The 24982-nt window shown below is 42.0% G+C and overlaps 9 protein-coding genes across 10 annotated transcripts; 6 read left to right on the forward strand and 3 right to left on the reverse strand.

Annotated features, from left to right (window-relative positions):
• The first annotated feature begins 89 nt into the window (after positions 1-89).
• Positions 90-2041, forward strand: LOC145695894 (putative serine--tRNA ligase, cytoplasmic). The gene is made up of 7 exons (XM_081772942.1): positions 90-257; positions 300-462; positions 505-969; positions 1011-1195; positions 1238-1442; positions 1486-1683; positions 1726-2041. Exons 1-7 carry the CDS (start codon positions 120-122, stop codon positions 1920-1922), a joined length of 1551 nt encoding a protein of 516 aa, XP_081629068.1. The 5' UTR covers positions 90-119; the 3' UTR covers positions 1923-2041.
• Positions 2042-2442: 401 nt separating this feature from the next.
• LOC145695910 (CAAX prenyl protease 2-like) lies at positions 2443-3482 on the forward strand. The gene is made up of 4 exons (XM_081772960.1): positions 2443-2802; positions 2844-2965; positions 3050-3122; positions 3170-3482. The coding sequence occupies exons 1-4, from the start codon at positions 2468-2470 to the stop codon at positions 3372-3374; spliced, it is 735 nt and encodes a 244-aa protein (XP_081629086.1). The 5' UTR covers positions 2443-2467; the 3' UTR covers positions 3375-3482.
• Positions 3483-3497: 15 nt separating this feature from the next.
• Positions 3498-6035, forward strand: LOC145695895 (ferroportin-like). 2 transcript variants are annotated; one of them, XM_081772944.1, is made up of 10 exons: positions 3498-3655; positions 3762-3850; positions 3898-4295; positions 4344-4526; positions 4579-4807; positions 4848-5044; positions 5120-5292; positions 5336-5542; positions 5585-5720; positions 5764-6035. In XM_081772944.1, exons 3-10 carry the CDS (start codon positions 3977-3979, stop codon positions 5868-5870), a joined length of 1551 nt encoding a protein of 516 aa, XP_081629070.1. In that variant the 5' UTR covers positions 3498-3655; positions 3762-3850; positions 3898-3976; the 3' UTR covers positions 5871-6035. The 2 variants fall into 2 exon arrangements, with proteins under 2 accessions (XP_081629070.1, XP_081629069.1); XM_081772943.1 differs by lacking the exon at positions 3762-3850.
• Positions 6012-7829, reverse strand: LOC145695897 (sialin-like). Its single transcript, XM_081772947.1, has 4 exons — positions 7547-7829; positions 7272-7503; positions 6439-7228; positions 6012-6398 (listed from the first exon to the last, which is right to left on the reverse strand). The coding sequence occupies exons 1-4, from the start codon at positions 7700-7702 to the stop codon at positions 6113-6115; spliced, it is 1464 nt and encodes a 487-aa protein (XP_081629073.1). The 5' UTR covers positions 7703-7829; the 3' UTR covers positions 6012-6112.
• A 2210-nt stretch (positions 7830-10039) lies between these two features.
• Positions 10040-15392, forward strand: LOC145695887 (uncharacterized). The gene is made up of 8 exons (XM_081772930.1): positions 10040-10213; positions 10600-10681; positions 10983-11081; positions 11622-11725; positions 12821-12896; positions 12980-14019; positions 14333-14495; positions 14573-15392. Exons 1-8 carry the CDS (start codon positions 10152-10154, stop codon positions 14942-14944), a joined length of 1998 nt encoding a protein of 665 aa, XP_081629056.1. The 5' UTR covers positions 10040-10151; the 3' UTR covers positions 14945-15392.
• Positions 15393-15468: 76 nt separating this feature from the next.
• On the reverse strand, positions 15469-16612 carry LOC145695907 (m7GpppX diphosphatase-like). Its single transcript, XM_081772957.1, has 5 exons — positions 16428-16612; positions 16283-16366; positions 16047-16238; positions 15758-16005; positions 15469-15707 (listed from the first exon to the last, which is right to left on the reverse strand). The coding sequence occupies exons 1-5, from the start codon at positions 16573-16575 to the stop codon at positions 15483-15485; spliced, it is 897 nt and encodes a 298-aa protein (XP_081629083.1). The 5' UTR covers positions 16576-16612; the 3' UTR covers positions 15469-15482.
• Positions 16613-16810: 198 nt separating this feature from the next.
• Positions 16811-17529, forward strand: LOC145695918 (cyclin-dependent kinases regulatory subunit 1-like). Its single transcript, XM_081772967.1, has 4 exons — positions 16811-17014; positions 17062-17170; positions 17217-17283; positions 17330-17529. Exons 2-4 carry the CDS (start codon positions 17082-17084, stop codon positions 17402-17404), a joined length of 231 nt encoding a protein of 76 aa, XP_081629093.1. The 5' UTR covers positions 16811-17014; positions 17062-17081; the 3' UTR covers positions 17405-17529.
• Positions 17530-18228: 699 nt separating this feature from the next.
• On the forward strand, positions 18229-22908 carry LOC145711140 (histone demethylase UTY-like). Its single transcript, XM_081788870.1, has 16 exons — positions 18229-18383; positions 18663-18856; positions 18918-19137; positions 19180-19413; positions 19474-19704; positions 19743-19926; positions 19971-20625; positions 20668-20827; positions 21275-21411; positions 21457-21875; positions 21930-22057; positions 22110-22187; positions 22230-22317; positions 22362-22438; positions 22484-22675; positions 22717-22908. The coding sequence occupies exons 1-16, from the start codon at positions 18273-18275 to the stop codon at positions 22837-22839; spliced, it is 3231 nt and encodes a 1076-aa protein (XP_081644996.1). The 5' UTR covers positions 18229-18272; the 3' UTR covers positions 22840-22908.
• Positions 22909-22942: 34 nt separating this feature from the next.
• Positions 22943-24966, reverse strand: LOC145711141 (alpha-aminoadipic semialdehyde dehydrogenase-like). Its single transcript, XM_081788871.1, has 7 exons — positions 24831-24966; positions 24461-24787; positions 24230-24417; positions 23646-24124; positions 23492-23601; positions 23149-23448; positions 22943-23106 (listed from the first exon to the last, which is right to left on the reverse strand). Exons 1-7 carry the CDS (start codon positions 24891-24893, stop codon positions 22984-22986), a joined length of 1590 nt encoding a protein of 529 aa, XP_081644997.1. The 5' UTR covers positions 24894-24966; the 3' UTR covers positions 22943-22983.
• Positions 24967-24982: the final 16 nt, after the last annotated feature.

Raw genomic sequence — 24982 nt, forward strand, 5'->3', positions numbered from 1 at the left:
TTCCCGTGCAATTTCATATGCCCTCGACATTCTTAGTTCAATTTTTAACCATTTCTTCAATCACGCCTTTCGAAGGATATTTTCTACTGTAGATTCTCAACCCGGCCAAGTATGCTAGAATGCTGCGTGCCACTTTAAATCCTTTGCGTCGCGTAACGATTATTTCTTGCAGAATGGTTCTGGATATTTCTTCATTCCGAGCAGAGGAAGGCGGCAGCCCTGATGCTATGCGCAAGCTCCAGCAAGACCGATTCAAGGTTGGCCTTTTCAATTCTCAGCACTATATTACCGATTTTTAGAACGTCGAAGTTGTCCAGAAGATCGTCGACATTGACAATCAATGGAGAAAAGAGCAGTTCGTTCTCGAGCGCACCAAGTTCGTCAAGAATCTGTGCTCAAAGACAATTGGCAAGAAAATGAAAGCCAAGGAACCGAAAGGCGATACTGCTGATCTCGAAGAAGGTGCGTAAATTTCTACTGCCACTTTGTTCGATGAAATTATAGGACTTTCCGCTCTTAGCCTTATGGATAAGGAAAACAAAGCCGCTGAAGAGGTCATCAACGGACTCACCGTCACACAGATCAAAGGCCTTGTTGAGCAAATTGGAAAGCTCATCCCCGAGACTCAGGCAAAGTCCGAAGCTCTCCTAAAAGAGCGAAACAGCGCACTTGGTGCTGTTGGTAATCTTCTTGGCCCCGATGTCCCAATCTCTAATGATGAAGATGCGGACAATGCTATTGTCCGTCTTGTTGGAGAGGTCGAGGCGAGAAAGAAATACTCTCACGTCGATCTGGTCCAGATGATCGACGGTGTTGATCTTGAGCGAGGCTCTACCATTGCCGGTAGCCGTGGATATTTCTTGAAAGGCCCCTTGGTCTTCCTCGAGCAGGCTATCATCCAGCTCGCGCAAAAACATCTTCTTGAAGGCAACTATGAAATGCTCGCCACCCCGTTTTTCATGCGAAAAGGTACTGTCATCGTTGATTTCAGAAAATGACATTTCTCATAGAAATGATGCAGAAGGTCGCTCAGCTCAGCCAGTTCGACGATGAGCTTTATAAAGTTGTTGGAAAGGGTTCTGAAAATCCTGAAGACAACTCAGTTTCCGAGCAATATTTAATTGCTACTTCGGAACAGCCTATTGCTGCTTTTCATTACGATGAAGGTATTAAGCCCGAACGCCTCCCAATCAAGGTAATATTCTATTGCTTAAGCCTTTTTCATTGTCAAATTTAGTACGCTGGACTTTCTTACTGCTTCCGACAAGAAGTTGGCTCTCATGGTCGAGATACTACCGGAATTTTCCGCGTGAAGCAGTTCCAAAAAGTCGAGCAGTTCACTTTCTGCTCTCCTCATGATAACACATCTTGGGATGAATTAGAAAAAATGATTACAATGGCTGAAAACCTCTATAAAGAAATCGGCATCGGTTACAGAATCGGTGAGTGAAAATTTTCCAATCAAAAGTGACCTTTATTCGATAGTGAATATTTGCTCTGGAGCATTGAACCTTGCCGCAGCGAAAAAATATGACTTGGAAGCGTGGTTCCCTGGCTCGGGCGCTTTCAGAGAGTTGGTCTCCTGCTCGAATTGTCTTGACTACCAAGCGAGAAATTTGAACATTAGATATGGAGAAACTAAGCAAGTGAACAAGAAGCAGGATTATGTCCATATGTTGAATGGTATGTTTTTGTTCTTTGATCAAGAGAAAGATCTTTATCTAGCTACCATGTGCGCGACTACTCGTGTGATGTGTGTGATTCTGGAAACCTTCCAGGAACAAGATGGTGTTAGAGTGCCAGAAGCTCTCCGGCCTTACATGCCCGCCAAATGGAAGGAATTCCTCCCATTCGTCAAGGAGGCCCCTATCGAGGTCGAGGCGAGAAAAGCTGCCGAGAAGAAGAGCAAGGGAAAGAAGTAAATAAATATTCGTTCAAGTGAAATTGTGTTGTCCCGTTACTAAAAAGAGCATTTATATTTTCTGTCATGAAACTAATAAATATGGGTGGATGGGATAATCTAACAAGAGTCCTAACATGATGTGTGAGTTTTGTGTTGTGTACTAATCGGCATCAAGAAAGAATTTCTTCTTTACTGAAATCTAGCAAAAGCAGCCAAGGAAAAGGAGAGCAATCTTCAGTGGAGGAAAAACTTATCCTGTCAAAATTTGGCAAATTTGAAAATGAAGAGAATTTGAAAAAGCTCGATGACTATCTGCAAGACAAGTCATACATGGATGCATCCCAGGCATGCACAAAATTGGACGCAGAAGCATATAAAATGACGATGAATCTGAACATGGAAGGATTTTCGAATGTCATTCGATGGAGGAAGCACATTGCCTCGTTTGAGAATGAATTTGCCATTTTGAAAACTGGATCATTTTAGACCCTTTTCTGCAATATCGATGTCTGAACATAATCTCAAGTCTATCATTTCAGATCAATATCGTAGTACTCGATTATTATGATAGACAATCTGACATCGGACTTGCTTTTCTGTGTTTCGATCCCTCTCGTACTCGTCTTTTTCGTCAATATCGTCACTCCCAGCGACCGATCTAAGGATGAGCCGGATATCATCTTCAAACGCGTCAGCGTCAGTCTCATAATAACAGCTATCTACTTGTACTGGAACAAATCTTCGGGCTTCCCGAGTGGATTCGAGTATGGACTTGAGCAACATTTTGAAGTTTCGTGGAAAACGATGACGCTCATGATATTGTTGTACATCGGGCCGATTTACAATTGCCTCACGTACACCGGTCTGCCTGAGACACAAAGTACTGCGCTGGAGATCAAGTATGCCCCCGAAATCTCTTTGTTATCAATATAGAAATAAGAACGCTCATCTGCGCTCCGATAATTGAAGAAATACTCTTCCGCTCGATCATCATCACTCGAATGTCGATACATTACAGTCAATCCTCCACCACCTTGTTTGCTTTGACCCTGTTTAGCTTACGTAAGTCTTTACTTTCATTACGTTGTGTTAAAAGTAAATGAACATTTTATGGCTAGAATGCATCTCTATTTTCTTCCATTTTAGCTCATTTGCACCACTTACTTCACGAAATCCCAGCGTATGGTTTCGCGAGCGCATTGAGTACTGCCCTTTTCAGGTAACTTTTCAACAAAGAGAGTTTTATCGATAACAAATACTACGTAGAACTGTTTATACAGGCATCTTCGGGGGACTTTCGTGCTTCCTGTTTTTCAAATACGGAAGTCTCCTCTCGCCCATCTTAGCTCATGCCTGGTGCAACTACTTTGGCTCCGGATTTGTTCCCACTGGTCGTTCAAAAACCGAGATTTTTATGTTTTGCCTTGGACTTCTTTCCTTCTCAGTTGCTATATATATCAATGTATTTTGATGTTTTTTTGCACTTCTATTCAAAATAATAGCCAGAGGCCTGTTATGCTTTTCTCTCATGACTTCCTGCCGAAGCTCCATCTGCCAAAACATGTGTTCATCTACTAAACACACGAGAGATTAAGAAGGAATTTTAGAGATCGACGCGTTGTTGGATCAGAGCTAACTCACTGACAGAGTTTCAGGTACATTCTAGAATGTATTCTGGTAAAGACGATGCGGTTAAACAAGTGTGCTTTTACACTAGTTTGGTGTTTTAGTCTTTTTATAATGGTTAAATAGGTAAAAATATTCATTTATTCTCCAAGTATTTTAAGTCGTCTGATTAATTAGCATTCTGCTGATTAAGTCTCTTTTAAACTTTAAATTGTAACTAATTGGATTATAGAAAATCACGAGATGAGCTTGATTTTCGCTCTGAATCTGGCTTTGCATGCTTTCAAATACTCCAGTCATTCGAAAAGTGACTCAGATAATGTTTTTCTCTGATAGACATGTGGATTCGTCCTAATCTATCTGCTTAGTAGTGGCTCCGCTGCATCGCCTCGACCTTCGCCCAATATTTCGTAAACGACAAAAACCAACATCTGTTTGACACCCACAATGCTGATCTCAGAGAAATCGAGCGAGAGAGACGCACTAGAATCGTCCTCTGCTAATCAGTTGAAAAACGATGCTCCAAAGAAGTGGTTCCTCACGTTATCGCTGTTTTCCAAATTGGGTGATCGAATGTGGACATTTGCCGCATATTTGCTATTAGCAAAGGCTTTTCCCGATTTGCGAATGGTTCTTGGTGGCCTTTTTGGTCTCTCAATTGCGATAAGTACCGCCATTTGTTCCTCTTGGATTGGAGGTTGGATTGATAGATCAAAAAGGCTGACAGCAGCGACTACTTGTTTGATAGTTCAGAATTTCTCAGTTGGTAAGACTTCAATTTCTCGGCTTTTCGATTTTTTATGCTTTTACTCAGCTGTGGCAGCAACAGTAGAAACATTGTGCATCCTCTGGCCGTTTGATTTCGAGAAATCTTCAACGTTAGAATACGTTTCAATCGCAACAGTCACGCTTTTCTCATGCATCGCGATGGTTGCATCGATCGGACACCAAATCTGTATTGACAGAGATTGGGTTCCGGAAATCTTCAGAGGAGATGGTAAACAAACGCTTCTTTTGAGTTACTCTTTTTACGACTGTCATAATTCTAGCTCTTACATCGGTCAATGCTTGGGTGCGAAGAATCGACCAGTTTGCGATGCTGGCAGGTCCGGTTATTGCTTCACTGGCGATTGATCATATCAGCCCTTGGGTCGGAGGCATTGCGATTGCCGTGTGGAATATTTTATCCGTTTTCGTTGAATATTATTTTATGAAGAAGATTTATAATTTCTTCCCCTCGCTTTCGGAGAAGGAGACTCCGAAAGAACAAGATGAAAGGTAAAGCAAGCAAATACTTCGACGCTAACTAATCTTATAGTGGGATGGCTGATTGGATCACAGCTTACTCTCACTGGTACACCTCCCCCGTATTCTTACCTGGCCTTGCTCTGGCGATTTTGTATTCCAACATCTTCCAACTATCTTACCTTGCTCAAGCTTACAGTACTAGCCACTGCGTGAGTACGACTTTTATTGCCATCATTTGGATTATTGCCGGTTTTTGTGGTTTTTCATGTACGCATTTTATATTTCTCTATATGAAACTCATATTAATCCGCCTTTATTGTGTCCCTTAACATTTACTTGAAGCAACTATTTGGTACGAATCATGGGTTAAAAGCTATGGACTGACAAAAGTGGCTATCCTTGGCGCTATTCTTCATTTTTCATTCGTGATTATTACCGTTGTTGGGCTTTTCGTACCTGGAAGTATGTACATGTTCTACCTCGGCGTTTCGTCTGCTGACCAATGTCCTCAACAAGTAAATATCTTTCAAGCTGTGCCAAATGGTCATTGAAATCTAGCTCAACGAAACAGCCCTCGCTGAGTACGAATTCAAGCCAACAACTGATGATAACTGGATCACCGACTTTACAACTCCTTGCACGCCTCCTGATAATCTGTTGAGCATTCTGTTGATGCTCTTTGCCTGCGCCTTGTCAAGAGTCGGTCTGTGGACGTTTGATCTCGCAGTTAATCAAATGTTTCAAGAATGGGTTGATGTGGATAAGGTATCTCTCAAAGCTCTTTGTTAATTCATAACGAATATTTAGCGAGGCAAAGTGTCTGGAGCGCAAAATGGAATCCAGTACGTTTTCGATTGTGTTCATTATGGCTTGATTTTCGTTTGGTCGAGTCAATGCGAGTATGGACACGGGGTTATTGTTACTGCAATCCTTATGCTGATAGGTAAGAAATTCCTAGTCGAATACGTACTAATGTGGTAAAAAAGGATACGGACGATTCGTACAACACGGCCTGACAACAAATAACGAACACGAAGCTCTTCCAACTGACGAAAAGCCTACAAGCAGAGAAGACGTCGTACTAGAGTGCTAGAATACATAGAGTACCGATTAGCCTGTCTGAGTCTGTTCAACTGCTGAAACCGAGGAGCTTATTTCAAAGATAATATACAATTCGATTTTACTTGTGTGCTTTTCTTTTCATTTCTTTTGCTACTTATAATTAGCAATTTTGCGCCAATAAAACAAAAATGTAGTACCACAGAAATCAATTGCTCCTAGTCAAGGGCGAGGTTCAATTTCGAATTCATGAATGGCTTTTATTGAAAGTATGAATTATGCAGAAGCAAGAAGTGGTTGCCTGTCATTTTGATTTGTATCGTCGGACTCCTCCGATTCGGAATTTGTAGATGTTCTTTGCTTTTTCCTCGCCCATGGCTGGACTTCCGCTTTCCCAAAGACAAGATAGAACAGAGCTCCAAAAGTATAAATTGCGGCGGAAACGTACCAGACACGAGACCATGTGAAGATCGTAGACTCTTCTTTCGTAAAGGAGCCTACTAGCATCGGAGCTAGAATTCCAGGAACATTCGCGAACATGTTTGTAATTCCAAATAGAAGCCTTGAAAGAGATAAAAAATTGGTTATTTTTTTATTCTTACCCGGTAAATGGAGGAGCCAAATCAGAATGGTTGACGTTAACAGAAGCATAATGACCAGATTTGAACATACAGCAGACACAAATAAGAATAACAACAGATATCCCATCGCAGCCAAAGAACGGGATGAAGGTGAATAATATGGCGGGAATGAAGGTGGACAATGTATTGAAGAGTTTTCGAACTGTGAGTTTTCGGACGATCTCTTTTTTCAAAAGATAGTCCCCAATCTGAGTTGAGACATTCATAAACACCCAAATTGTTAGATAAGGTAAAGCAGAGTAGTATGCGTTGTGCTTCAGGTCGAAACCGAGTACTTCTTTCATGTATTTTGGTAGACAAGTGAAAAGGACGTAGAAACCCCAGTTGAACGACGCGTGCGCTACAGCAAGGGCAAGAAGAGGTTGACAAGTGAAGACTTTCTTCCAAGGAATAGGCCTTTTTTCTTGACGGTTAGCTGGTCTGCTCTTCACAAGCAATCGTTTTTCTTCCGGTGAGATCCATGGACAATCATTAGGATCATTCCTCGCATAAATAAAGAACGCAATGCACCAAAGACAACCAACAGCACCAAACCAATAGAAAACTGAAGGCCAGCCCCAGTTATCAGCAATAAGCCCCGTCAAGGGAATTCCTAAGACGTTTCCAATCTGACTCCCAGCTAATGAAAGACCCATTAATCTTGCCCGCTCTTCTGGAAGTGACCATCGCGTCCAGAAGCTCGCTGCAGCGGGAAACGTGACTCCTTCGCCAAGTCCTTCTATCAAACGAAGGGCAAATAGCCACCATGGACCTTTCAACACATTGTCAACCTTTCGATAACAGACTTTTGTTACCTTGGCGAGCAGCAACTTCTGTGAACAGCGAAAAGAAACTGGTGCAAAAAAGTCCGCCAGCTAGCAAATTCACGGCGCCATATTTATCAGCCAGAATGCCTCCAAGAATTTGTGTAGATACATAGCCATAGAAAAACGCACCGAGCACTTTCCCTTGAGTCTCAGCGTCCCAGTCGAAATCGCCTTGGTTAGATGAATTCGACGGTGGTGGCATTGGACAACGAGTGTCGTTCTGAAAGTTTCAATAAAGGACTATTTATGGAACATGTTCTTACATTCAATGGCTGAGGAATAGGTTTCGTCATGGCTACAATTGCGATTGAAAGGTTCACTCGTAAAGCGTAAACCAACGCAAAGCCAATTCCACAAAGTACGCATAGCCTTCCACGGACGCTAGAAATCAAACTTCCCCTGTCTTCCTCGCTCGACATTTTTCTTTGTTTTCTTCTACGTCATTTTCTTATCATTCTCCCTCAGTACTCTTGTTCATTATCTAACAAAGATGTGAGAAAATGCGCTGGTAAAATAAAGAGAGGCCAATCAATTTTTCTTCGGTGAGTTTCATTGGCCCAGGGCGGTGGGAACCGAGACGCTCTGTCAGACTGCAATAGAATGCATAAGCTGCAAATGGAACATTTGTTTAGCGTTACGACTTTAGGAAGCAAATTACTTATTGTGATCTATGTTAGCATAAATCAACAATGTGTCCTCGAATTGGAAAAATAAGCTTTAAAAGCTTATTGAAATTTGTTAAAAAATTATATTTTGATGATAGACATTATCCGAGATAATTTATCTCCTATCTAAAACTCATATAATTTACAAGAAAATAGAATTTATTGGTTTCATCTAAAGAAATTGGCAATTACTACTCGCGCAGAAGGTGTAAGATGTTTGGTTTCATTTTATAGAAATAAAGAGTTCGAATCCCATGGCAGATTGTCCGTGAAAAAGCTCTGGGCTTGTCAGGATATTCTATCGTAACATTTAATCTCAATAGTTTCCATCGAGTGGTTTCTTCTTAAAAGCTGATTATCGGCCAAAAGAGGGCACAAGAGATGTCTTAGCGGGATACCACTACATTTAGTATTTCAGATTATCATCAATTCGATCATTCGATAAAATCAAACACTAGTTTCAGCCTGAAACTTTCAGGGCCTCAAATTCAAGGATAAATTTGCAGAAATCACCCGATTGACTTTTGGAGATTCAACATAACAGATTTTGAATTCCAATCAATAACCGTATCCTCGGTTAATTTCCATAAAAACTTCTCAGCTAACACCCGTTTGTTCAAAAGTCAGCTTAGTGCCATCCTTTCCTTGATCTCTTTCAGCCAGCTCTCCCCAAAAATCCTAGAATTGGATTTCAACGACAAATCCTTCACTTTCAAACAGCTTTCAATCTCAAAATATGCAAATGCCAATCGCTCTGGAACCCTCTGATAATTAAATTTCCTCGTCTGAGTACTGAATTAATGCTCTTATTGACGACCAACTTCCCCATTGGAACCTCTCCTTTGTATGCACGCAGCTCCCCGGACTGCTCCTAATCGCGGTCGCAAGGTGATTACCATAGAATCTTTTTGCATTCCATCAGCAACAACAACTTGCATGACTTTTAACTGGTTATTGCTGACGATGGCGAAAAGATTAAGAGTCAGTTGAAACCGCCGCAAAGTGGAATAATAACCACGTAACGGCATTCGAGGAAGGAAACTTGGCAACAACGTAATCATTCGCCAAGAATCACTCAGCGGGGTTTAGCCTTGGCATTAGGTTAGAAGTTTACATGTAAATATATGCAACTGATCCTCGCGCAAGTACTTGGAGGGATCAACAGGTGTTCCGGGAGGGCTAAAGTGTATTGCAACGAGTAAACTTGACGAGTTCTGATTTAGACGCTCTCTACTTTCGAGATCACTCGAGTCATACTCAGCCCTGGTGCTTTTGCCCAAATATTCTTCATGCAAAAATTTCGAGTTTTTGAATTTTCGTTCAATATTTTTCAGGAAATGTGAAGGCACTTTGTTAATCGATCTCGGCCGTTTGAAGAAAGAAGGCCCGTTAGTTGCGATAATGAAGTTTCTTGTGATGACATTTCGCTCGTCGTGGCGCAAATTAACAAACGGATTATACGAAGAATAGCAAGATAGGCTCACAATGTAAATTTTTGTATAATAACATTTTGGTAAGCTTATGACTCCCTGAGTTGGCTCCGCAAACACTTAGACTGCAGAATTAAGTAGTCTGCAAGGCAGTGCAAGCTGGCTGAGGGTGATGCTCTTGAATGTTGAATAAATTGAATAACAGCCCGTTATTAACCAACAAATTGCTTTCTCGCATCTGCGAAGCATTTATTTTCATCAAAACAAAGCATAAAACAGTCTGCATGTTCATAATTATCAGAAATTAATCTTTTCAATGAGTCATTGAAATTGCTACTTCGACAAGAGGTAGAACCAAAAAGCGTGAATTTCAAGCCTTCCAAAAGATATCTTGAGATATGATAATAACGCGCTCTTGAAATGTTCTCATCCTCAAAGTAAATTATTTCCAAGCAAAAAAAGTCTCGCAATACACACTTTTGCATTTGCATCTGGCGATTGCCCAAGTACGTGGTCGCTATTGATACCTCGCTCCAGCTCAACTACCACCGCCACGGTCCTCCGTCGACTCGCTACACTAAGATCTGCGATGGCGCCGCAGAGCTCCGTGCACCAAGCGCGAGCGTACATGATTGCTCCTAACGGCTTCCAAATCTAACAATATATATTTATTGTAATTGTATTTTTTTATATTTTTCTAATCCAAGCCAAGGAAGAAACATTTTTTATGATACTTTGAGAGAGAAATCGCAAAAGAAAGAAGCTTCAGAAAAATGAAGATGATTATATCAAAATTATGCTTGCTACTTTGTAGTGCGGCACATGCGGCAGATATAGGACCGGATGCATGATTTTTACGAAGCCAGAATTAAGCCAGGAATTGTTGTTTTTGTATGAAATTGAGGGAGAAAACCGTGCGATTACTAATTAATCGTCAACGTGCCTCTTTGGTGTATAAATAAGACTTGCTACCTTTGAATTGTTTCTTTAGAAAAGCCACTTGAAACTTCGGTTTAGAAGCGATTTTTAACCGGCTAATGTTCAGCGAGTGACGTAATCTCGGCTGACTTGAAATCTTTAAAATCTTTGAAATCCTTAAATCCGAAGAAAACCTTCACTTCTTTTTCTTCGTTGAATTCTTATTTGAAGCGGCTTATCGAATCATTATGATTTATAGGAAGTCGTGTTTTGTAATTTTCAATAATTCGCATCCCGAAATTGAGTGTTTGGTGCTAACACAGATATCGAGTCGTTTTATGGTACAAAAGTCAACGTGGACTGTTCCGTCGAGACTGGAATGACGGTAAGAAAAATATACTTTTTGATGGTTCTTAAAATAGGCCTTGAAAGATGAAAACCCATTTAAAGTTATTTTCTGAAAAATAAACATTTTCCATCTTTGTTAGAAAATTTCTCAACAGGGCCATTTTCAGAGGTCAAAATAAATAGTTTTGTCAAATGCCATTTCCAAAACGGATTAAGACGGTCACGGCAGGACCTGAAACTTACGTGGCTCCAGTGTTTCAAGACTGAGCCTTGTTTTCGCAGTTGTGAAAATGAAAAAGTGTGTAGATAATGAAATTATGCTCAAATAATCAATTCAGATAACGTTAGAAGCGCCGCTCGCAGCGAGAAGCATGCGATTTGCTCTCACCGATCCAGCCTGTGTTTTAGAAAAGAACGGAAACTATCACACCATCAGCGTAAGTACCAAAACGCGAGCTTAGTGTGACACACTAGCCAATTTAGAGAGAGATTAATCCAATTTGGACAGTCGAGGATTAACAATCGCCGGCCCAATAAACTTTTACAACTTTTCTATCCGCCTATAATTTATAAACTATTAACTAATCTATTTATAAAACGAACAACTTGGCAAAATGTTTCAATAAGGAACAACTTATCCAAAACAAAGAAGCAATTGCAATTACTTACTTAGCGAAATTTCTCCTCGTTAAAAATTGAACATCGTTTGCAAAAAACTTGTCTCAAATTATTTTTACAACAAAAAATATGCGGCGCTCATAATTAACAAGCCCCAACAGAGACAAATCAGGTTTGTATACAGTAAAGTTGATTGAAAAAAATATCGAGTAGAAAACTTCAGTGGCTTTTTCGTAGAAAGAACCTGTTATTTGCCCACTTCAACGTGAAGATAATATTAAAATAAACATCATTAATTGACACTTTTTTTTTGGCTGATCTGGTTTTTCGCTGTGATGGGGAAAATAAATATTATTCAGACGCATTTATCCGGCTGCGGCAATGACATCTTCATCGATTCTTCCACGCTGACGATTGTAAACCAAATAACGAATATAATGGGCTTCGGAACTTCGCCAATCAAGTAAGCATTTTTTCAAACTCAGCACGTTTTCGCCAAAAATTCAAAAGTGTCAAAAGCAACCTTCTTTCGACAAAATTCTCAGCCTTTCAAGCATCAAGATATTTTCTACCAAAGCTGGGTGTGATGACACTAGAAACGTCACCAACGCCATCTTTGACAGAAAATATACAAATCACGTCCACATCGACTCCTTCCGGTGTTGGGCAAGAGATAGATGAAAATGACTTCTGCGGGGCAAAATCGGGACCCCAATATTTTCTTTGCTCATCTTGTAGCGCAGGTTCTGATGAGTCGAATGGTACAATTTTGATGTGTCTAAGCCACGGAAAATCGCCAATTCAAGTGCCTAAAGTACCTGAAAATGTCAGGTAATGTCCCCCTGTATCTCCGAAAATTTTCAGAAATATATGGAGATTTTGGTATCGTTAGAAAGCCCAGCTCAAACTGGTTATGAGCACCAGATGCGCAATAGAAAATTCCGAAAAAAAATTTTGGGTGAAAAGTTTTTGTCTCAGAAAAAAATTTTTCCCTAGAAATTTTTTCTTGCACACCTTGTGCTCATAGCCAGTTTGACGTGGGCTTTCCAACGATACCAAAATCTCAATAAATTTCTGAAAATTTTCGGAGATACAGGGGGACATGACCATTTTCCAAAGGGGGGCCCTTATGACGTCATATGTGATGACTCAGACCCTCAAAACTATACCATTCGACTCCTTAGGAGTTGCTCTTTCTAATGAGCACAGGGAACATGGGGGTAGAATTTTGCACCGCAAAAGTGATTTTCATGTATCAAGAGACCTCCCTGCTGGAGTAATTTTGCGGCGATTCTACTTGCTCGTTTGCGAGTCAATGAATTTGCCTCCCTTGCACGTTTTAAGAGAATAAGATTAACGTACAAAAATGATTGTTTTTTGATCATTCCAAGTGGTGTCCTTATTTTTCCTCGAAATTGGCACTCTTCAACTCAGCAGTAATTCTCAAGGACCAAGCACTTGATGTTAGAAACGTCATGATACTTTTGCTTACTGCAATCGTAAACATTCACCACATAATATTATTATTGCAGCAGAAAAACTAACTGCTTATTTCCAGACTTACTTCCCGCGTTGGATGCCTCTTTCATCAACAAGAAATTTCCATCGGCGCAATTCTCAAAGAGCACATTCCGGTATGTAGCCACCTGCCCGGTTTGGGTCGTTTCTTGTGGCTTGGCGTTCGCAAAGTTAAACACTTTTTATGCTGATGATTTAGCCCGAAATCGTGCCCGGAGTCGGAGAAGAAATAACCACAACAACTGAATTGTTCACAACATCGACAACAGCTGGATTTTCCTCATCAACAACTGCGTCGTCAACGTTAACGTCAACAGCTTCTTACCAGGTAACTCTCAAAGAACGTTCAGGGACTGGTGATGATGATGAAGAATCAACGACTTCAAAATCAACTGAAACAACTACAACAGGATCCGGTCTGATTGACCCGCGACGAGGCAATTTTACAAGGCGACCTGAGGTTGACGATGACGATGATGATGGTGATGCTAAGCCAAAGAAAGAGAAGGAAACTGAAAAGGAGGAAACTGAGAAGAAAGAACCAACACAAACAACCCCAGATTCTTCAACAGATGAGTACGAAGAAACGACGACAACTTTTGCATTCACAACAACTCAAGGAACCACTGTTTCCGAAATTCAAACAGAAATTTATGCGACTGGAACTGTCCCACTAACAGTTGATGTTGATATTTTGACGACTGTCAACGTTGACATCATTTCAACCACAGCACAAACTACTGAGGAACCAGATGAAACTGGAAAACCTTTGTTTCCTGGATTGATCGATCAAAGAGGTGGAGGACAGGAATTGCCAATGCCAGAAAAGCCATGCAAAGGAAGAAAATGCAAGAATAAAACGCGTCCAACCAAAAAGCCACGAAAAACTCGCCCAACAAAAGCCCCGAAAACAACAAAGTCCCCTGCACCAACAGAAAAGACAGATCCAATTCTGATCCCAACGCAAACTCCCGAAGTAGTAGTTGTTGAAGACGATATCGTCCCATGCAATGATGGAGAGAAGTTCAAGGACCATAAGTGCGTAAATAGCAGCTACGATATGCCATGGAGATCTCAGGCGGAGGGCAAGGGTTTATTCTTTGCGAAGATGTTCTTGTACCCAGATGCTGAATACGATGAGCCGTTTGTTCATCCACCTGTTCTGGCTAGCAACGAAACCGTGTTCATTGGTGTTCAACTTATGGGAGGGCCTCCAGCGACAACCCTCTCAGTAAAAAGGTACGTGAGCAAATTTTCGAAATTTGACATGATCGGGTTGACCCTCTTGATTATTTATCGAGATCAGTAGTTTGAGGTGAGGCGCTGAAGTTAGACACTGACAAAGTTAGATCACGTGTTATACGAGCTTATGAAGGGGTTTAGCGTATGGCAGTAATACGGCCCGCTGCTCAGAAGCGTAGCGAATTCTAATAAGAAAATAAACCTGACGCGAGTTTTGCACCTTTTCTCGTTTACTCAGCCAGACGACGAGACTAGTATCGGTTTCGTCCCCCTGATTTTTTAAGACCTTTGGGTTAATTGAGTTTAATAGTTGCTGGGCGTCCAACATGTATCACTCTCCGCTAGAACTATCTTCAACGAAGAAAGCTGATGAAATTACGTTGGACCTGATCAAAAACAGCTGCGCGTCGCCGTATCCGGAGGGATTGGTGTCAATAATTACCAACGGCGAGGACAACATTGCCAAGTTTACGGTAAATACGAGCGGCTCCTTCCTAGCCAATTATGATTCGTCCAAATGTATGTTCTCTTAATAACTTGTAACTCGTAGAGTGGTGTTTTCAAATTCGTTGACTACGACACTGCATATTTATATTGCCGCATACGAATTTGTCCTACTGGCCCTTGTCCAACAGATTGCTCCTCGTCTGAACGTGAAAGGCGAGATTCTGATGAGCCCGTTTTCGAGGCGCTTGTTCAAAGCTCCGATCCCTACAAAATCGATTCCGGGCCATTGCTGGGCGCAACGATTTACCGAGAACCGAACAGAGAGTCGGAAGTGGAAGTCGTTGAAATAGAAGTTCTCGATGGGAAACCGGAGGCGGAAATAGAAGATCGATTCGCATTCGGAAACATTTTACGCGACGCTACTCTAAAACAAGGAACGGCTTTCAAATGCATAGAAGTTCAATTTGAAAAATAATCGGATTTAAAAATTTTCAATCCAGGCTAGAATTTGCTTATCTAAATTTCACAGGGTCGCTTAGAAAGCCACCAAAGCAATTCTCATCGGCGCCCTCGGATTCGCTATTTTCATCCTTTTGGTGCTTTCGATTCTCGTTATTCGCCGACAAAACCAAATCAAATCTATCAACTGAAGATTCTCCCGCTACAATTGCTGCTAAAAAATAACTGTACATATTTCTACCTTTCGAAAATAACGATCCGATTTCTTGTGACTGTACAAATTGCTTTCTAAAGATCTACACATTGTTGCCAACAAGAGCGTGCTTCTTTGAGAATTTCAAATTTGTGTGTTTTGAAGGCATACGTTATTTTGTTATTCACGTTTTTGCTGCTTTCAGCTGAACAAGGGACAGAAATTCAAGAGCGAAACTGCGAGAAATATGAGTGCCTGCCCCCTTTTTACTGTATAATTATGTTTCCAAAAGAACTCGCAAAATCTGCAGCTGAGAATTGATTCTCAAGACTTTTTTTGATCGCCAAACTTTCAATATTTTTTATTCGTTTTCGAAAATCTTGTGCAGTTTGTGACCAACGCGTAGTGGCAGTGACATCGTTCTATCAGCATAAAATGATGATTTGAGTTTTATGTTTTCAATCACATCGGTCAGAAGAATCGCGCGCTCGGTATTACAGCCCTGGCCGAAGTACGTTGATGTGATGTGAACATGTAGGTGGTAGTGGCTGGGCGGATAGTGGAAATACATTCGGAGCTGTTTTTCCTAAATAAAAGGGCTCATTAGCTGCTGCTTCCTCTTGCGAAATCAATTACCGGGACGCCGTATTTTGCCGAGACTTCTTTCGAGCTTTTGTTAAAAATATTCTCGAGTAATTCCAAATGATCGGCGTTCAAGTGCCGTACAGTTGGTAAATCTCTCCTGTTGATCAAGACGCACAAATTGAGTTGCTTCATGTCCTTGCCATCCCATTTCAAATCCGGGACGATGAGGAAACCAGTCTTTGGATCAGGATCTTCTACGACGATTCTATCCACTTCATTGCACTTTTCTCGGTTCTTATCTATAGAAAGTGGAATCAACGAAGACAATGTGAGTTCCTACCGAGAATATTGTAAACCCACTGAAGAGAGTGAAGTTGCGAACTAATGAAGGGTCGATGGAGACGCTCGAACATGTCTTTCGTCTCCATCCAAATCTCAGTCGGAGCAGATCGAGCTTTCGCAATATGGAGCTCAGTGGCTGGATAGGTCATTGAGTATCGCACCGGCTGGTACTTCGAGTCCATTGTCCCATCTAGCGCAAACTGATGAGCAGAACGATTTTTTTTCAGATATTACCGTAAGTATGATACCGGTCGTTTTTGAGATCAAGGTCAAGGTCGCATTCGGATAACATTTCTTGGCAAACATTGGCCTGTGAGGGTCTAATCGCAGAACAGTTCATTATCTTGACAGAAAGAAAGCTTGAGACATTCCTGAAAAGGCTTCTTTCTCAACAAGATAACCGCTTTTTCGTCGTTGTCATCCTTCGCCAAGATGGTTATTGATGGATTTTCGGGGTTATCATTGAGTACTTCTTCGAACTTCAGGAAGTCTAGACTTTTGTACTTGCCGGATTCCTTCAGACTCATTCTGAAAGAAAAATGAAAAATTACTGACGTTGGTACAGTCATTTTCAAATGATGCACGATGAAAGACGCGGTGATAGCATTCTTATCAATGAATCGCTCCGCGAGCTTTTGAAGGATCAAAAAGGAGTGATGCTGGGAAACATTTGAATCACAGGTTTTCGGTTTTTTTCTAGAAGGCAAGATTCGTAAGCTTCTTGGTTGGTTTTTCTCGACGTAATTCGTGATTGGTCAATTCCGAATAACGCGGATTTCATTATTGGCCACTCATTTTTAAAACGGGCTTCCGTTTTCGAACTCAGAGAGGCACCAAAATTTAAAGGAGACCCTCCGCAATTTTTTTCGAAGCGAAAAGTTTGAGACGAAAATTTGGCGGCGAGAGACAGCGGCGCGCCGAAGAGTTGAAATTTAACAGTTCATTTATTGAGAGCGCTGAATTGATGTGAGTTCAAAGGCAGAGATTTTGAAAGCGAACAAAATATATTTCAGAAATCAAAGAAGAGGCAAGCATGAGCGGAAATTCACCCTTCTACTCTGACAAGTACGATGATGGAAAATACGAATACCGACACGTCCACATCCCCAAAGAGTGGGTCAGGTAAGTTCCAAAGCTAAATCAAGTTCCGAGACTAAACTTTTTTTAGAATGATTCCGAAGGGACGATGCATGACTGAAGATGAGTGGCGCGATCTTGGAGTTCAACAGAGCATGGTAAATATTTTTTAACCAGCAAAGAGGGTTTAAATTTAAATTTCAGGGCTGGGTCCACTACATGGTCCACGAGCCCGAACCCCACGTGCTCCTTTTCCGCCGACCTTTGCCAAGCAAATAAACTACTGGTATTCTTTTGCACTTCGCAAGCATCATCCTCGCCATCATCACCAATAAAAATCAAATTAATTGAAATCTTGAATCTTTCTGAATTCTTGCAGCTCCGAGATCGTTTTGAATAAAATAACTAAGATATTCATTTCCGTGTTCATATAGATTCAGAACAGAGAAGCCGCTCGCGGCTTCAAGAAATCTGAGCCGCGTTTTGCGCGGCTTTCACTTCATTCCACCAGAAACCACTAGCGGGTTTTTAGTTTTCTACTGAATACCGTAGAATGCCGCATTTTGGAAAGAGTGAATACAAATATCAGCTTTTACACAGTTATAATAAAAATAATTGTAAATGAGAGGCCCAAAATTACAACGAAGATGAAGACAGATGCTTTTCTCTACATCTTCGTTATAAATCGGGTCTTCAAGGATTTCTGTGGGGTAACTTTTGATTTATCAGGAATTGTAAATTTCCAGTTGAAAATTGAAAGAAAATCGAGCAGTCTTGCCGTGGGAAAATCGTAGCCCGATGAATCATCGTTTCAACCTCCGCAATGAGTCACTTCGAATGACCGAGGCGCTGCCTTCTCCAGTATCAACACAAAGGATCGACTTCCTCGACTCTTCTTTGGTGGATCATCCCTTTTTTCCTACAAATTTTGTTTTTTGAAAGAGTTGTTTTTCCTGTGAAGCGAGATTTTGGAAAGTTGGAGAATCGGAAAGGAGATTTTTTTGGAAGAGAAAAAAGGGGATGATTCTCGAAGATTTTTCTCGTTTTGAAGCTTCGTTTTTTTTGTTGTTAAATTCGCCGAGAAAATTTTTGTAGACGTTAATTTTGATTTTTGTTGAATTTAGCATGATTTCGTAAAAAGTCAGAAATGAAATCTGACGAGGACGAGTTGACGGAAGATGAGCTCGAGCAGAGTGCAGATTGGGACTCGCGAAATTTCGGCGACGAGGAATTTCTCCCCAATGGTGGCAGATTCCAGGTTAATCACAATTCTTTCATGACTTTCATCTCGAGCCTTCGCAGCTTGAAGCTTCGCTTATTTTGTCGAGTCGATTGGATTAATTCTAGTTCATTAATTTCAAACTCGTGCTGATAATTTAGCAGACAATTATTTATGATGCCAATAACCGCAAATGCCCAGAAAAAGTACCCTTTTGGACGCTGTTTTTGGACTCAAAAATAGACTCCTGTTTACGTTACAATAATTCTTATTTCTTATCGAATAAAATATTTATAGAATAATTGAATGTTTCTTTAGCTCTTGCAAAAGATCATCCGCAACTATCAGAAGAAGATCACTGATAGTCCGCGGCCGGATCCAGAATGGCTTCTCAGACTCGGCCACTTTCATCTCCTCGGTCTGCAGTGGCACTTGGCCCTGTCAGCCTACTCAAAATGTCTCAAATTGTCCAAATGGGAGGATCATCAGTTCTCCGTCATTAGGGATCAAAGGTTAGCTCCTCATTTTCAAAATGACCTTGGACAAAGCAACTGTAATTACCCTTCTCTTCAGTCGTTTCGTCGTGAGGCCGAACAAGGGCGCAAAAAGTGGACGAGTTATGCTGTTATACGGACTCGGTCTTTGCTACTTTCACTTCTCGAATTTCGCTTGGGCGAAAAACGCGTTCCTGGAAGTTCTTTACCGCGAGCCAGAGTTTCACTGCGCGCAAGAAGTTCATGCTCGACTGGGAATTTCGTTGAAATACATGAAACTCTACAACTGGGCTTTCAAAGTAGACCTCAGTGTTGAAAACTCCCATGTAACCTTTGTTTAGCATCTACAATGGGCCCTATCCGTCGCGAATCGAAGCCCAGATAGATGTCCAATGTCCGTGGCTGAAATCAAGTTTCATCTCGGCCACACTGAAGAATTAAGAATGAACTTCCACTCGGCAAAAAGTTATTATGAATCTGTAATCGACGACGATTCCAAGTCGAAATCTGTCGAAGCTGCGGCAAATTCGACACTTGGTTGGATGCTCTTTCGCACCAAAGAGCTAGGAGAAAAGGTCAGTTCGTCATCCCTCATTTAAAGTTGATATTCCGACTTGCTGACATTCCTTTTCTAGTCACAAAGAATCCAGGCTGCAATAAAGCTTCTTCAACGAGCAACCCAGCTCGATGACAATTCCGGTCAAACTTGGTATTATCTTGGACGATGCTACTCAGCCGCTAGCGATGTAAACTCGGCTTTTAACAACTACAGAAAATCGATTGATAAGTCCGAAGCCTGTGCTGATACTTGGTGCTCCATCGGAGTTCTGTACCAGGAACAGACACAACATACTGACGCGCTACAGGTGATTTGCTGCCGAAATTCTTCGATTAAAAATTGTAGGCATTTATCTGCGCTGTTCAACTCGATCCGACCCATGTTGAAGCATGGATGGATCTTGGAGTCCTGTACGAGTCGAAGAGACAATTCAAAGACGCATTCAAGTGCTTTCATCGTGCTTATTCTTGCTCTGTACGACGCGGAGCACCGAGAGAAGAGCTTTTTCATAAAGCGAAATCACTTCAAGGTATTTTTAAACCAATAAACCAGCGTAAACGAATGATCATCAAGATATGGAATCGAATTCTGTTGGACCCCAGACTGGCCTGACTTCCATCGAAAAAGCGTGGACCATGCCTATCCCAGCAGAGCTAACCCAGAGACAAGCTGCCCGATGCGCCCCACCCCGAAACTTCAATGAAACGCCATCTGAGGAGAAGCCAAAGACCGAAGCTGATAGTAAGAAACAAGTCAAATCAGAACCCGTCGACCAAAATGCAACGCCCATGGATTACTCATCATCAACAACTCCCGAGAAAACATCATCATCAACGAAAACTGCGCCTACCAAGCCATCTTCAGCCAAAACTGACAAACAATCGAGTTCTTCCAATAATAGCGGGCCGAATTGGCTCATGAACGAGATGGAGTCAAACGTCCTGAGAACACTTCAAAATAATTCAAACGCGCTTACGCCCTTCCAAAAAGCCGAGCTCGAGAGGCTTCGCTATTTACAAAAATGTACAGAATACTTCAAAAAACATGTAAAAACAACCGAAAGCAATGTTCCAACAAATGACTTGTTCCAACAGACGAACGAGCAAACAAAACCTGCGAAAGAAACCGACTACGCCAAGGAGCTCTCCGTCGTTAAGGGGAGAAGGGTTCCGGGACTTTCTGCGCCCACTGAGTTCAGCCATTCGATCACTGCCAATGAATTGATCAAGTAAGAAACTCACCTTCGATTTATTTTAAAACGATCATTTAGTGTTTGTCGAAAACTTCGCCACAACTTAGAAAAGGATACTAAACTTGAAATCGAAAATCGTTCTCCCCCCTTCTTCCCACTCAACCCGAAGCCCGTTGATATCAATCCGGAAGCACCCCTGATCCAAGTTGACACGAAAAAAGAAGCCAACTCTAAAGTCCTTAGACAGTTTTTTTTTTAAGGGGGCCCGGAGAACTTTTTGAAAAAAAGAATCTTCCCATGATCGTAGAGGGATGAATGAGGGCTTGACTGAAAGAGCAGCCCGAGTTCTGTTTAAAAAAAATTCAGCGAAGATTTTGATAGAGTAGTTTCGCTGTAAATGCCTGTTGAAAATGCACTAAATAACAATAGATTTGGAAATGCGGCGCGCTGATTGGCTGAGGCGCTGCTATTGTTGAAAAATGGGCGCCGTGGCGGCGCGCAAGGACCGACTCGCTGACAGAAAACCGGCTGATACAGCACTCCTGCTGATCCAATTTTTTCGTCGAATTTTTTTTAAACAGTTCGATAAATGGGCTTTCAGATGAGCCTTTATTTATCTCCGTACGATGTCGGGAAGTACCTTTTTTTTAAAAAGTTCTCCGGGCCCCCTTAAAAAAAAAACTGTCTTAGTGATATTTGCACATCGTCAAAAGTGCCTGTCGTTTTAATACGTGGGATTGCGGCGGCCTTGAAAATGGATTTGGGCTTTTTCTCAACGAAAATGTTGAGTACGCATCATAGTCAACAAAAAATTATTCAACGGTAAGACGCATTGGCCCTCGATTCACAATCTTATTTCTTGTTTAGCGAGCAGAGTAAAGTACCCGGAGAGAAATGGTCCCTCAACGAAAAAGTCACTACCTCCACAATAAAAGAATATGGCATCTATCAAGGAAAAAATTTCCGCGAAGCATTGACCGACGATTCAAAACGCTCAGACAAGAAGAAATCCAAAAACGTTCGTCCGCGCGCGCCCGTGCGCATGGCCGAAGTCAATGACCTAACAGTTCCTGAACAAAACTATCGAGAGCACCTGACCGAGCTACACAAGCTGCCGCCTTTCATGCGAATCTGTAGCGCGCAAAACATTCTGACGTATTGCGGCCAGCAACACACAAAAGCCCAGTTGCTCCTTACCGTGCCTACGTGTCGAGTTCCGCCGCGGCATTCCGTCTTTGCCAAAGTGTCGTTAAATGTTGGACCAGGAGATTATGAGTGGTTTATAGGTGAGAGAAAATCGCCGGATGTCGTCGATGTTTTTATAACACTTGCTTATTTAGTGCCCGAATGGTGGCATGTTGAATTCCGCGAATTGCTGTGTCAGCAAGGCAAGACATTTTCCGACAGCTGGTGGCCGGATCTCGAAGCTTGCGCTAAACATTCCATACCTATTTATAGATTTATACAGGTTTGCTTTCAAAACAATTGCCGGGGAGCTTCAATTCAACTTCCATTTTCAGAAACCTGGAGATTTAGTTTGGGTCCAATCAGGGTCAATTTATTGGGCTCAGTCTCTCGGATGGTGTAATAATATTATGGTAGGAATCGTCTTGATTTCGGTTATTTAAAGATCTCTTCAGTACAACGTTGGTCCACTCACTGCCTACCAGTACCAGATAGCAATCCAAATATATGAAAAGTCCCTGATGAACTCAAGTTTACCTTCATGTAAGCATTTCAGAACTTACCCGATTTCTCATGAACCGTTTTAGGCCCTATGTTCCACATAACCTGGAGTCTGGCCCGACTGGTTCGCGTTTCAGACTTCAGGATGTACTCACAAATCAAGGTAAATCTCTCGTCTACTGTCGCTCACGCTAATCTTGTCTATTAGTTTTTCCTACAACGCTCACTCTGGGCACTTTCGTCACAAGAAGAATTTTTGAAAAATCTCAAAATCGATGTAGTTCCACATAGAAGTAGTAAAGTTGCCTTTTGCTTTGACTGTCGTCGCGAATTATTTCTATTCATTTGGGTTCATCGGAAGTCGGATACTGACTCGAATCAGAGACAAGCTTTTTGCCAGGTAAAATAGCCGGATAAAGCCGAAATCTAATTGCTTTCAAGACTTGTGCCTTGCGTAGCGATCGGGAAGAAGGAAACTGGTGCGTTTTGCGCCAGGCCAGTCTTGACGAGCTCCATTCAACTTTCAACAAATTCAACTTTCACAAAACCCCACAAAAAATATAGCTTTATTCTGTTCAATCAAATTATTAAATTCCAGAAAGCTCCACAAAATATGAATTCATCACTTCATTCGATCTCGATTATTATTTGTTGATTTTTATTTACAGCTGCAAAGAGGAGAGCAGGTAGTGAGCAGATTCAAAAGATTTAGACGTCGAACTTGATACCTTGGGCGAGCTCGACCTTTCCGGAGTAGTTGACGCAGGAGGTAGCTCGTCGCATGTACTGCTTCCACGAGTCGGATCCGGCCTCTCGGCCCCATCCAGTAGACTTGAATTAACATTTATCACCATGATCAGCGGTAAATCTTACCTTGTTTCCACCGAAAGCTCCGCCGATTTCAGCACCGTTGGTTGGAGCATTAATATTGGCAATACCACAGTCAGATCCGTTCGGTCCGGTGAACCAGTACTGAGTTTTGATGTCGTTGGTAAAGATTGCGCTCGAAAGACCCTGCTCGACTTCGTTGTTCCATTCCATAGCCTGCTCAAGAGTGTCGTACTTGAGAAGATAGACGATCGGGCAGAAAGCCTCTTCTTGAACCAACTCATGGTCGTGTGGGAGACCAGTAACAATGGTTGGCTCCACAAAGAAGCCTGGTCGATCCATGACCTGAGTATTAAGTAAAAAATGAAAGGAAAACATTGATAAAAACCTTTCCACCGCACTCGATCTTTCCGCCAGCTTCCTTGATTTTCTCAACAGTTCGAACGTAGAGATCAACTCCGGCCTGGTTGTGCATGGGACCGTACAAAGTCTGGGCGTCTTAAACATGTTACAATGAATTTAGTCAAATATCGATAGCTTACCCAAGGGATCACCGATCTTAGTGAGAAGCTTGGCAGCGCCATTCTTCATTCGCTCAAGAATTTCATCATAGATGGTTCCTGGAAGCATAAGTCGTCGAAGAGTAGTGCATCGCTGTCCCTGAGTGCCGAAAGCAGCGAATACAACGCTCTTGATGACGGAATCAGTATCAGTGTAGTCAGGAGCAACGATCAAGGCATTGTTGCCGCCGAGTTCGAGGATGCTCTTGCCAAATCGTCGCTGAACCTCAACACCGACTTCTCGTCCAACAGCGGTCGAACCAGTGAAAGAGACGAGAGGAACTCGCTTATCGGAAGCAATAAGCTTGCCGATGTCAGCACCACCAGATACGAAGGAGCAGACAGCTGGGTTGTAGCCGTTTCGCTCAAGAACCTTGGCGCAGATGTTCTGTACAGCGATGGAAGTCAAGGTAGAGGTTGGTGGTGGCTTCCACAACATGGTGTTTCCGGTGTACATGGCTTGTATTGGATCAGTTTTAGTTCTATGCTCAGTTCGAAACAAGGGTGTGGAAGCATGAAAGGCTTATCACCTCCCACTTTGATACGTCTATTAATGATCCCTTCCGATGGCGGCATTCCAGCCGTAGACTGCGATGGGGAAGTTGAAAGCGGTAATAACAGCGCACACGCCAAGTGGATTCCAAATTTCTTCGAGCTGATGATTAGCTCGCTCAGATGGAATCTTGGCACCATGGGCCTGTCGAGACATGGAGGTGGCGAACTCGCAGATGTGGATGTACTCGAGAATTTCACCCTATAAAAAGATTTACCAAGAACATATTCAATTTTTCTAATACCTTTGATTCTACGTAAGTCTTGCCAACTTCAAGAGATTCGAGTTTGCTCAGAAGGTCGAGGTTAGCAACAAGCTCTCGGCCGATTTCATTGACGACGTCACCTCGAGCAGGCATGGAGACATTTCGCCATTCTTTCTGAGCAGCGACTGCAGCTTGGACAGCGGAATCGTACTGCTCTGGAGTAGCAGATCGAACGTTAGCGATAGGCTCGCCAGTGAAGGGACTCAATGGGGTGAACTGCTCGCCTTTTCCAGCGTGCCATTTTCCATCAAAAACACCGTCTGTATCGGGGTGGATACCGAGCTCCTTGAGCCAAGCATTTTCTGGCTAATAAATTCTATTCGAACAGTGAAAAATAAGGAAGACTTACCTTGGCAGCAAGGAGGGCAGCTCGATTGGTGTTAGATAACGAACGGGAGGCAGCCTTCAGCATCTCGGAAAGTCAAAGGAAACGAAGTGAGGAAATGAAAAAACAACAAATAAGAATTCAACCGTGTTCTGGAAAATATATATTTCAGAGGC

The sequence above is a fragment of the Oikopleura dioica genome, chromosome 1 (assembly GCF_907165135.1).
Source record: "Oikopleura dioica chromosome 1, OKI2018_I68_1.0, whole genome shotgun sequence".
NCBI classification, from domain to species: domain Eukaryota; kingdom Metazoa; phylum Chordata; class Appendicularia; order Copelata; family Oikopleuridae; genus Oikopleura; species Oikopleura dioica.